This window comes from Chelonoidis abingdonii, chromosome 19 (genome assembly GCF_003597395.2).
Source record: "Chelonoidis abingdonii isolate Lonesome George chromosome 19, CheloAbing_2.0, whole genome shotgun sequence".
Taxonomy (NCBI): domain Eukaryota; kingdom Metazoa; phylum Chordata; order Testudines; family Testudinidae; genus Chelonoidis; species Chelonoidis abingdonii.
In genome coordinates, this window is record NC_133787.1 from 35,339,425 (window position 1) to 35,352,119 (window position 12,695).

The 12,695-nt window shown below is 40.9% G+C and overlaps 2 protein-coding genes across 2 annotated transcripts in view; one reads left to right on the plus strand and one right to left on the minus strand.

Moving 5' to 3' along the window:
- The window catches only part of LOC116832791 (hepatocyte nuclear factor 4-beta-like), a 39,385-nt gene extending 36,400 nt beyond the window's left edge, over positions 1 to 2,985 (plus strand). Inside the window, exons 9-10 of the mRNA XM_075073614.1 lie at positions 620 to 733; positions 2,672 to 2,985. Of these exons, the coding sequence (XP_074929715.1) occupies positions 620 to 733; positions 2,672 to 2,808 (251 nt within the window). The 3' untranslated portion in view covers positions 2,809 to 2,985. The remainder of the gene's footprint in view (positions 1 to 619; positions 734 to 2,671) is intronic.
- Positions 2,986 to 10,267: 7,282 nt separating this feature from the next.
- Positions 10,268 to 12,695, minus strand: part of ZDHHC7 (zDHHC palmitoyltransferase 7) — a 37,920-nt gene continuing 35,492 nt past the window's right edge. The window contains exon 8 of the mRNA XM_032793813.2: positions 10,268 to 12,578. Within this exon, the coding sequence (XP_032649704.1) occupies positions 12,402 to 12,578 (177 nt within the window). The 3' untranslated portion in view covers positions 10,268 to 12,401. The remainder of the gene's footprint in view (positions 12,579 to 12,695) is intronic.

Below are 12,695 nucleotides of genomic sequence, written 5' to 3' on the forward strand. Positions count from 1 at the left end.
AAAGGCCTTAACAATAGTCCCAGCACCAATGCCATATTTAGGGAGGCCCCAGGAACTTTTCAGATTGATCAAATTAAACAGACTTTGGAGCCAGATCAGCAGTTGATATAAACTGGCATAGCTGTATTGAAGGTGATGGAGCTATGGTGATTCATGTCAGCTTTTTTCATTAGTGCATGGATGGAACTGACCCCTCCACCCCCGCCACACACACACACTCCTTCAAGGGTACAACATTTTATATTAATACAAAAAGTAAATTGTAACCTTGTGAGAACATCATATTCAGGGCTGAACTGGGGGCATTTGCAAACAATGTAGTCAGCCATGGCCACAGATGAGTAGCCAAAATGCTGGAGCTGGGAGCAGCAGGAATCAAGTTCTTTTAGGTAACTAAGACAGTGGCATAGTTGGAAATGGTGGGGTGCCCCAGCAGAGAGGAGAGCAGGAGGGGACATGGGGGACTGACCAAATTGGGGATATAGTTCTCCTGGTCATCCTGCTACAAGCAATTCTTCCACTCCCTGTAAAAATATGTGACATGCCTCGGGTCATAGGAATGATTCAGCTGGTTTTAATAATGATGGGAGAATGACTTCTTTTCCATGCTCCTGTGCAGGAACCACTCTTGATGTACAGTACCAATCAGGACCTTCCAACCTCAACCTGGAACCTCTGCCAGGACATGCAGCTTTGCCAAACATGAGTTCTGTGAGTCACACAGCTCCAGACCGTAGGTGTCCATCTTCATGCTATTGGCAGGCATAGTGAGGGGATTGGGGAGGAAGCTGCTGGGCCTGTAAGCTTAGTTTGATTTATTTAAAGCATCACGCTTTGACTTTGTGGGGCTAAATGGAACCTGTTGTGTTAGATCCAGCAGCAAGGGACAAAACAGGGGTCCAAACCTCAGGATCCTTCCTTAGTTTTTAGCCAGGCAAAACTGCCACTGAAGGCAATGGGAGAACTTCAGACATAGGTCCAAGATGCACTGGGCCGTACATCTCATTATGCCTTTATGACAGTGTAATCATTCCACTTATAATTTAATATTCACAATCAACACCCCAAGCACTCAAGAATCATGAGTCACCCCACCTACCCTATCCCTCCAAATCATGAGATTTTGAAAATACATTCCAGGCACTTTTTATTTGCCTTCTAGTTTTTGCACCTTTAGGTTACACACTTCCCAAGTTTCTTCCACAATCACGAGGGCAAGAAACTTACTTTTTATACATGAAAACTGAATCCAGGGGCAGGGATTTTAAGACCACCAGCTAGCATGAGACTCTCAATCAATAGCAGGAGCGTGGGCAACGCTATTTTATATGCGCAAAGGTAGAAGTGTAAAAATTCAGAAAGTAGGGTACACAGCAGCCAGTGCATCTGTTTTATTATATGCAAAGTAAATTGTCAGCAAAATAGAAATTACACCGTTCAACCTGCGTGAAAGGCCAGTTCCTAGGTGTAGAATCTTTAAAGTTTCCAGTAAACTTCTGTTGAGGTTTTTTAAGAAAGCCCATTATTAGGCAACTGATTTTATTATTCCTTTCATGGTAGCTTAAGGTATTCACTGAATTGGCAGATGGCCTTAATTCTACCCCTCTTACATTTTTTCCATAGCACAGATTGCAACTTAATAGAAATGCTGTGGACAACTGACTCTCTCCATTCCCACAAACCACCTCTTCCACTCAGACTTACATTTCCTGTCTCGTAGCAACGACAGCAAATGTGTGCATGGAAAACTAATTAGCAATAATGTCTCGAAGATCGTTTAGCTCAATTTTCGATGCTATTTAACAGCGAGGCACACGGAGAGCCAGCATCATGTGATCAGTCAGCACCCTGCAGCCTACCACTGGTTCACAGAGCACAACATAAGAGCCATTGCTCTAATTAGAGATCAGTGGAAACACAGTTTCCCAAGTACTATTTATAAAGACAATGCAGTACGTTGCTTGGTGAAACTCCTAATAACGCGCCCTCCACCAAGCCCCTGATCATAAAGTGAAAGGGGGAAGAGGCTACCTGCATTCACAATAGGTTGCAACCCTATTTTGGTACCGCCTGTCCTCCAACTGTTTTGCAGCGAGTCAAGAGCTGGGTTCAGTTCCTCAGACTGCATGTGGCATCCTGGACAAGTCATTTAGTGTCTCCATGCCTCAGCCTGTGAAATGGGTATGATGATACTTACCTCCTTATGCAGTGTATTGAGAGTGGTTGCTGACGAACATTAAGAACAGGTTATTAAAATGAGGCTCTTAGCACTTCCCTACCTTGCAGAGGTATTGTGAGAATAAATGGGTTAGCCGGTGGGGCTCAGACACTTAGGAACTGACATGGTCCCCACTACCAAAGAGTCATTTCCTATATAAAATTATCTAATTAAAAAAAATTGAAATTTTTTAATGAAAAAAAGGTATTACCCATATCAACTTTTGAGGATTGTTTTGAAAGCTAGTACATCTTCAGTTATTTAATAAAGACCATTCAAGCTAGCCAAGAAATTATGCTCATGTACTACATTTGGTGCTATTCATGAACGTGCATCTACCCCACCATCTTGATTCTTGTGATTCTACTTTGGTGTCTTGAACCAGATACCTAGCTATTAAAAACATTGTCTCCGAATGTTTTAATTCTTTGTTTTTATTTTTCTCCCTTGCAGCATCTCCAGAAACATCCCTTCCTTCTCCGTCTACCAGCACAGGAAGCGAAGACTACAAACTAGGCCCAGCCCCCAGGCCAGAGGCCGTTGTGAAAATACTGCCTCAGACCATCGTACCCAAGCAAGAGATTTTATAAGGGACAGGCAAAAGAAGCCAACAACAATTCCCAATGTCCCTCTGTAAAGTTAAACCATCTCTGCTTTCTGTCATGGCAATGCCCAGCAATTGCCTGCTTATAATGAGATCTGATGATGACACCCTTTCCTGTCAGTGATTAAAAGGGCACTGTCATTAGCCTGTGGCTCACTAATGTTCTCTATCACCACCCTCTTTACTGAAGCAGCCTGGACTTGAAGCTGTTGTTCATTTTAGAACCACCAACACTGTAAGCTCGTTGGAGCAGGGACTTCTTACTTCATGTTTGTACAGCACTGGGGGACCCTGACTACAGAAATATGACCAAGTATCTCATATTGCTATTGTTGATTGCTAATGAGCATGCTATACCTCAAATAGAAACAGACCTTCTCACACTGCCTATTAAAAGTTGAAGTACATGCCCATCACTCCTGCTGTCATTCAAGCTAAATCTAGAAAGCCTGTCTGAAGCATAGATCAGAGATGCTCTTTATAACCTACAGGAGATTATTGCTTCCTTATTCCACACAGACCTGGTATTGTACAAGATTTCTATGCTGTTATTTACTAACATATAATGCTGTGGATTATGAGTCACGGACCTTACATTCAGATTAATGTGTTCTTACGGCTGTTTAGGTTTCAAGAATTGTTATATTTTAATAGCTGAAGCCCATATTTGGTCTGTGATAAACATCCCGGGAAGGAGTGTTCTTTATTCTGATTCTAACAAACTTGCTGTACTATGCAGGAGGCAGTATTTGTTCATAGATCTGGAACCCAGCTACTGTGTTTCGATACTTCCATTACGTCTTTTATAAATGTAATGTGTTGATAGGAGAGCTGATGATAACACTGTAGGTAATACTTGGGAACAACGCAATCACTACTAAGTGTAAGGAACCAACAAAATAGGCTTGCCAAAATATTTGCTTGTACTATGCACATACAAACATCTTGGCTTCGTACCATAGCTGAAAAAAAGTGACAGTCTTAAAACATGAAGATACTTTTCCTAGCATCTAGATATAGTTTTGCTGTAGCTTCATGGAGCAGACAGTATGCAAACATCCTTTTTTTTAAAAAAAACAAAACAAAAAACACACAACAAAACTTCACCGCCCTGTTTTATGCAGACTTTTTTCTTTTTATTATTTAAAGTAGCTCTCCCAAGGATCTGTCACTGAACTATATATTTTGAAAAGTTATTCTGTGCTTTTACATCATGGGGTATCACTGTACTTAATGTGTAATTCCTAAGTTAGCCAGGCTCCAGCTATTTCAAATAACAAACTTATACAACAAAAGTATTCTTAAAAAGCAGCCAACCACCACCTTAGTTGGCTGCCTACATTGATCAACAGTACATTAAAGACAACTAAACCACAACCGCTTTTTTTGTTTTTTACATAGCCAAAACTTTACTGAACTTTTAACATGCTTTTGGAGGAATAGGAATAAGCTCACAGTTGGAAAGAATGAACTTGTTATTAATACTGCTGTCTTCCAATAGCAGCTAGTTCCCTCGCTTCAATGATTTGTGAGTCTTTTTCAGTGCTACACAAAGACAGATACTCAAGGGTTGAATTTCTGCTATGAACCCAATTTGTAATATAACAGTATATGTACTTTTTGTTCCTCAAATTTGCACTCTGTGAAATTGCCTTCGATGCCAATAAGTTAAAAGAATATTTTGATTTTAGTTTGTGCATCAACAGCCAACCTTTCAGTATAAAAGATTAATCGTGTACAAACTCTGTACTTCCATTCCCCCCTCTTCCCCCATGCACACACAGCTCATGTATTGGTAATGAATGAAATGTAGCTAAATAGAAATCTATCAAGTGAGCAAATTCCATTCTTTGAAGATTGTTGATACGGTAATGTATAAACCAAAGGTTCTCAAACTGGGTGTTGGGACCCCTCAGCGGGTCACAAGGTTATTACATGGGGTGGTCGCGAGATGTCAGCCTCCACCCCAAACCCTGCTTTGCCTCCAGCATTTAAAATGGTGTTAAATATGTACAAAAGTGTTTTTAAAGGGGGGGGGGCGCACATAGAGGCTTGCGGTGTGAAAGGGGTCACCTGTACAGAAGTTTGAAAACCACTAGTATAAACAAAGCTCAGATGGAAAGGCTCCACATTCTGATTTACTTTGTTTTTGCGAATCATTTTAGTAGCAAGTTGCTCAAATTTCCGCACTGAATGTCCTGGGCATATGCTTTCTCTAAAGATTTTCACCCAAAGCATATAAAAGTTAGAAAAACAAACGGATATTGATAAGCATGCAAGTAATATAGGCCAACCTGTTTAATTGGACATAGTCACAAAGCCACGATATAACTTGTAAGCATTGTGTAGTTAGCACTTTATGGCTCAGTAGTATGGGGGGAAATATTTTGCTATGGCAACATACTGATATTTGATCTTGTAAATACATTTAAAGAAGGTATCACATTAAATCTTTGCAAATTAGTTTTGTTAGCATCTCATAACTAAAAACACTGTGCTCTTATCTGTTTAAAAAAAAAACTGCTCAGGGTTGGAATTATTTTTCACAATAAGGCTCTTTGGCCTTTCCACCCCCCACCTCCCAAGAGCACAGGCCTTCAAAAAAAATAATCTAATGTATTCGTTAAGGTGTATTCAGATATGCTTTGGAAGTTGTTATAGCACATGCTGTACCAGATTTCTGGATTTTCTTTTTTAAATAAAGGTGCAAGAATGAATTTTGAGACCTTTCTATACTTTCACAGCATGTCTATTGCTTTACTGAAACAAACAGATATCCCAGAAAGCACAGCGTTACCTCTTCTTTCATGTTTTATTTATATCTATTTTACATAACAGATCAAAGCGTGTGGAAAATATTAAGGTACAGTCTTATGTATACTTCAACTTCTTCCTATAGACCCAAGGGAAACTATTGAAATATTCAGTACACAGTAAGTTTTCACTTACTAGACTATGCAACTGTGATGCGTGGTGGTGACCATTCACTTTGTTATTTTGGTACTAAATACTGTTGCAATACAAGTTACTCTGATTTGCTACTGTGGGACAGCTGGAAAATGCTGAAAGGACTGCTACGAGCAGCACCTATTTCTGTAAGAAATTCAGAACATAACCAGAAAGCTATACCTGAATATAGACATTTCAGCCCAGGAGACACTTTCAAAATAAAAAGCACCAGCCTTTTCTATCATATTCTAGTTGCATTGCAAAGCAGCATAATTGCCACTTGCGTCACATGGCAACATACAGAATGAAAAAATGTGACTGCAGAACAGGTGAGCATCAGTATGTTCATGTGCTCACTTATTAAGAGGCTCCATCTACCGTATTTAATTTCTACCTTAATTAGTCACAGTCAGGTAACATATGAAGAACATTCTCAGTGCGCAGAGTTCTAGAAGGTTTTCCTCTGGTGAAGTAATCATCAGCCTTGAAGACAGTTGTGCATTACGACCGCACTGAGAAACTAATGGAGAAGATATTTAAAAGAACACACGACAGCTTCCTCTAGGATATGGAAAGATGTTTTTGGACAAACTGTCACTAGTCTCCGCTGCAGTTCAAGACTTCAGAAAAGAAGTATAAAATAGACCATATTACTTCTAAATCAGCAGTTTTCAAACTGCAGGTCACAACCCTGTTTTAATGGGATTACCAGGGCTGGCGCTAGCCTTGCTGGGGCCTGGGCCTGAGGACAAACGAAGGCTTCAGGTTACAGCCCCCTTTGTGATTTGGCATTGCCCCCCCACCCCACCCAGGGTGGAGGGGCCTCAGGCTTTGGCCCCACCCCACCCAGGGCAGCGCAACTTGCAGGGGAGCAGGGCACTTAGGCTTCAGTCGCCCCTCCTGGGGTCATGCAGTAATTTTTGTCGTCAGAAGGGGGTCGCAGTACAATGAAGTTTGAGAACCTCTGATCTAAATTAAACAAGCAAAGGATAAATTGGCTAGTTCCAGTTATGGAGTTTTTATTTTAGCTGGAGGAGGACACAAGACCTCTTAAGATATGTCTACACAACAGCTGGGAATATGCCTTCTAGCCCCACCAGACACGCTAACAGGGCTTGTGGTAGAGCACTATAAATAGCAATGTTGACATTTCAGCTCAGTCAGAAGTTCAGGCTCTCAAGTCAACCCAACCTCCTAGGCTTGAAAGCCTCAGCTAGAACATCCACATTGCTATTTTGTGTGTACTAGCTCAAGCCTGTCTAAACGGGCTGGAAGACTCGCTCCCAGCTGCACTGTAGACACAGACATACCTTTATAGACAAATGTGACTACAGTACGGCTTAACTACTCGTGTATGAGCTTCTCAAAATCAGAAATTGTTAAAACATGCTACAAAATACAATTAAAAATTGTTAGCACAAGTTTATATAAATGCATTTAAGCTAGTTTTCTATACAAGCTGCCATGAATGAAGAAAGGATCAAATGATGGGAACCTTGACAGCTTTGTAAATAAACCAGAGACTCGAGTCAGCTAGTGTAAAGAAAGAGGCAGCACTGGTTTGGATAAGGTTTTAATTACCGATTAGCAAACCAGAAAGTAGGTTTTGCCTCAGTTGAGGCTCAAAAGCTGTTTTAGCAGACATCTGAAAACTGAATAAAAGTACACCAGGGAGAAGTCTTGCAAAGAGTCTTTAGCTCCTAGTTTTCAAAAGTTTACTTAAATATCTAATTCTCAAAGTATCCATGTTAAAGAAAAGCCACTACTTGATCTTCAAAGCTCGTTTTGTGATGCTTCAAGGGGACAGTTACAGTATTAACTGGTACCGGTTTTAAAGCCTTCTTCAGGAAGCCACAGGTAAAATATCAAATGGTAGTTTGTCTTACCCTAAGATAAGATTCCCCCCTCTGCACTCTCAACAGCTTTTGCCTCCTCCCCATCTTTTATTCCTCCCCTATCATTAAGTCTATATTAAAGACCATCTTATATAGTCTTCAATATAAACAGAAAAGGTACTTTGCAGTTTAAAGAATAGTTCAAAGAGGTAGAAATATGCTTCTAATGTATGGAAAGAGCAAACCCCAGATGTATCGGCGCTTTCAGTAGAGAACGGTTTGGTTCCTCCCATGCCCATCAAAATGGGTCCCTCATCTCTTTCTCTTCTTCAAGTGGCTCATCACTCTCTTCTTGTATCCTTTCCTTCTATAAGGGAGAAAACTTTTCTTCTTGCTGGTCAACCTCCCACTCCTGATGCTAGTGTTTGCGACGGTCACCGGGAACACATTGTACACAGCTTCTTGGGAGTGGTGGAATTACAGCTATTGTCTGAAACGATAATCCAAGGCAGCTGCCGATCCAGAATACATCTACCCCAGACCCCCCTATTTAGGGGAAAAAAGCCAAATGAATTGGCAACATTTGAGAGGACAAGTTAATTTTTGGCCTGTTGTTTGAGAGTCAGTTGCAGTTTGGTACCTTACTTTCCCATCCTGATTGGTGGAAAGGAAGTACTCAAAGGTGAGCAATATTTCAATATGCCAATTTGTGCAAAGTCATTAACAAAAATGGATTTTTTGAATCCCAGAAGAGGTTTTAAAACAGGTTACAAAATACTAGTGAACAGACATTAGTGCACACCTTTTCTAACCCAGTATACTTTCAAGTGAGAAGAGATAATATGCATCTATACTCAGATTTACAATTTACAAGAATGCAAATTATTATTCCTTAAGTATCCCACACTATTTAAAGCTATCCATGCACCCAGCACTCCCCCACCTCCACCTGTCAGTTACCTTACATTTTTAATTGTATGAATTGCATGGCTAGGAACACGTAAGGATACATTTTATCAAGAAATATGGATTATCACAACTATATGATCATAGAACTGGAAGGGACCTCGAGAGGTCATCTAGTCCAGTCCCCTAGCACTCAAGGCAGGACTAAGTATTATTTAGACCAGGAGTGGGCAAATTACAGCCCAGGGGCTGTATCTGGCCATTCAGATGTTTTAATCTGGCCCTCGAGCTCCTGCTAGGAAGTGGAGTCCGGGGCTTGCCCTGCTCCAGTGCTCCAGCCAGGGAGCGGGGTTTTCCTGTTCTGCACAGCTCCTAGAAGCAGTGGCATGTGCCCTCTCCATCTCCTATGTGGAGGCGCAACCAGTTGGCTCTGCAAACAGCCCCGCCCACAGGCACCACCCCTGCAGCTCCTGTTGGCTGGGAACCACAGCCAATGGGAGCTATGGGGGAGGAAGGGGGCTGCAGACAGGTCAGTGCATAGAGCCTCCTGGCTGTGCCTCCACATAGGAAATGGAAGGGAGACAAGCCACTGTTTCCGGGAGCTGCTTGAGGTAAGCGCCGTCCAGAGACTGCACCCCGACCTCCTCCCACGCCTCAACTCACTGCCCCAGCCCTGATCCCTCTCCAAACCCCTTGGTTCCAGCCCGGAGCAACTTCCTGCACCCTCAAGCCCTCTTCCGCACCCCAGAGTCCGCACCCTCAGCCAGCGACAACACACACTCCAGCCCCCAGCCCCGGAACCCCTTCCCATACCCTGAACTTATTTCTGGCCCAACCCCAGAGCCCTCACCCCCTCCTGCATCCCAATCCCCCATTTCAAGAGCATTCATGGACCTCCACACAATTTCCATACCCAGATGTGGCCCTTGGGCCAAGAAGTTTGCCCATCCCTGATCTAGACCAACCCTAACAGGTGTTTGTCCAACCTGCTCTTAAAAATCCCCAATGATGGGGATTCCACAACCTCCCTAGACAATTTATCCCAGTGCTTAACCACTCTAATACTTGGGGAGTTTCTCCTAATGTCCAACCTAAACCACTCTTGCTGCAATTTAACCCCATTGCTTCTCATCCTATCCTCAGCAGTTAAGAACAATATTTTTTCTCCCTCCTCCTTGTAACAACCTTTTATGTACTTGAAAACTATTACGTCCCTTCTCAGTCTTTTTTCCAGACTAAACACCATCTATACAAACAGATGTAGTGTTTCACGGAAATGAAATCTCTTGAACGGAAGAATTCAGTGAGGATCATCTGACTTTGTGGAGGTGGGGCAGGGGAGTTCGTTCTGTAATCGTGAACAGTCACTGTTTTATAGATGGCTGTTACCCAACCATTACTAATTAGTCCAGAGCATCCTGCACAGTAGCTTCTCCCTTTGATTGCCAACACAGAGTGGTCATGAAGCTGAACAATACCAGATGGCCATTTTATTGAATGACCTTAAAATAGATTGTGTCCTTAAACATGACACAGGGTCAATATTTAGTGTGCATGTTTGAGGTCAGTCTGGATAATCACAGCAGGTCCCTTCTGGTTTTGTAATCTGTAACCTATGTTATTTCTCACATGCACTGAGAAATTTAGTAAGTGTATTTGTAAATCCAAAAGGCAGAGAGATATGGTCCTTGAACTAAAGAGCTTCCAGGCTAAATAAGCACAGGTAAAGATAATGAGATAGGGAGTGGAAGTTAATTAACTTTAAGACTTATTCATTACTTTATTTTTACATTAAAAAGTTACAGTGTAACAAGGGTTTGAAAAGCCAAGTCAACTTGATTTCACACACACAGGCACAAAGTCACAGGTTTCAACTGCTTTAAATGATGATATTTTCTGATTTTCATCAGTATATTTTATTGAACAATATACATACTAAAAGCCTCATGACAAAGCCAGATACATTTTTCTCCAATATTTATGCAGGATGTTGAACTGAATATTTGAAGATTCTTGTCCAACTTCCAACCTTCCCCTCATTTACATGATACATGTATTTTTGTTCATCTGTCTGTGGCTTTACTGGATGTGTTCATCTGGCAATTCTCCATATTACATACCTACTCCCTAAGCCCTGTATACATCTTCCAAAGTATTGCACAGTTTTGTTAATTGGACCATGGTATATTGAATGGATCCCTTAGTAAACTGACACGTACTAGGACATAAACGTGATGAAAAATCAGTACGATTAAGAATTAAGATTCCACATAGAGTTGCACAGAAATGGAGAAACAAGTCACTAAGAAAAGAAAGCGTATTTTCAGTCTGTGAATGTAAACTTACCAATGGGAGATTCTTGAGCATCTCATACTGCTTGAGGTGGGATAAACTTGTTGATGCTAACGGTAAAGCAAAAACAAAAACTGGACAAGTTTAAGGCAAGTCCCAGAACAGGGAGCTGTTTACTTTCCAGGCACAGTTTCAAGCTATGCATCAAGGCTCCTGTTTTATCCTCTGTGCAGTGGATAATTCAAAAGACAACAAAGTAACGATAAATACAAAAATTCTTCTATCTGTAGTGTTTAGATAATCCATTTTCAGCTGTATTTCATCACTTGCAGATTGTGTCATTACTTACAGATCTAGGAACACATCTTAGAACTACTGTTATTTGTCAGACGCACAAAGAGCAGTTATATTTGTACACTGTTCATTCCTTTTGTTTTCAAGCAGTTTTGGTTGGAAAATGGTGAAATGGAAATTTCTTCCCTTTATATACTGTATACACATTTTCCATTTTACACTCAGATGTCTTGTACTTGCACAAAGGAGGCTGGGATTACATTCCCTAACTCTGAAGGAAGTCTCCCTCCTTTCAGTGATGGCTCTATTTAAGTGACTGGTGAACTATTTTCCAGTTTCTGAATGTGCATAAAATCTACACACACACACACACACAAACGGGGGGGGGGGGGGGGGACGACACTCAGGACCTTACAATAATGATTGTTCTTTGGATCAAAGTTATACCAATCTGCAATACATTCATTTTTAATCCTACAGGAGGATCTAGTCACTGGTCCCTCAGATACCCACACACGAGTTCCTTTAAAGTCAATGCACTGAGAATTGAAGACAAGGATCGCAGGGCAGAATTGATCCATAGCTAAAGTTAAAAATATTTGATTACTGCACATTTAGAATTTACCTAAATGCCATTTAAGATTAATCCTGCCAAATACAAGACATGCTATTGTGAATCACAGAAGACATTTGGCAGGGCTGGAGGAGTGCATCTGACGTTTATGTTACCACATGCACAAATCTCGAATTACTAGTATGCAAGGACTGCATCTCTGAAGTGGGACATAACAGTATAATTCTGACTATCAGGACAAATGAAAATATAAATAAAATTAAAGGATTGACTAAGTCATTATTCCCTGAAAACAAATGGATTTAGAGAGCTTGATGCCATTTAAAATGGGCTTCCAACTTAACTACCTGATCTCATGATTGACAACCGCACCTGGGCTCATAATTGTGTAAAACACTCAGGTAACTCTCAAAACATTTATCAAATAAACAGTTCAACAAAAATGCAAAATTAATCTCATTAAACAATAAGTTACAGTAGTATGACGACATTTTGGCTTCTTTAGTGTGGTTACACACCTTTCTTTTGTTATCCTGCTGAAAGATCGCTACAGCATCCAGTTTACTTTTCTGAAAGTTAATGAGATGTCTGTGACTATAAAACTCTGCTTGCTACAAGCAAATGTCTTGTTTGTTTCAGTTGGTCACAGATTATATGTAGACAGCCATTTCTGGCCCCAAATAAATATTTATATAGTATTCTTGCAAGTTCAAGTATGATTAGGCAGGCTCATACAGAAAACTCAGGTCCCCCTTTCTTTGCTCTCAGCAAAAGTTGCCTGATTTGAAATCCTGCAAAAGGATTGATCCACAGGAGTGAAGGTTGGCCCCCAAAGACAGATTTCATCCCTTCCCAGCGTAGCCTCCTCTCCCATGTTGGCTTTTCACTTTTAAGTCTCTCAATCTCCTGCACATAAATTAAAACAAACAAACAGTTATACACTTAACAGCCAGCAGGGTGAATTGATTTAAATCAAGACATAGGAAACCCTGATTTAAATCAATGTTAATTGTGTTTTGCATC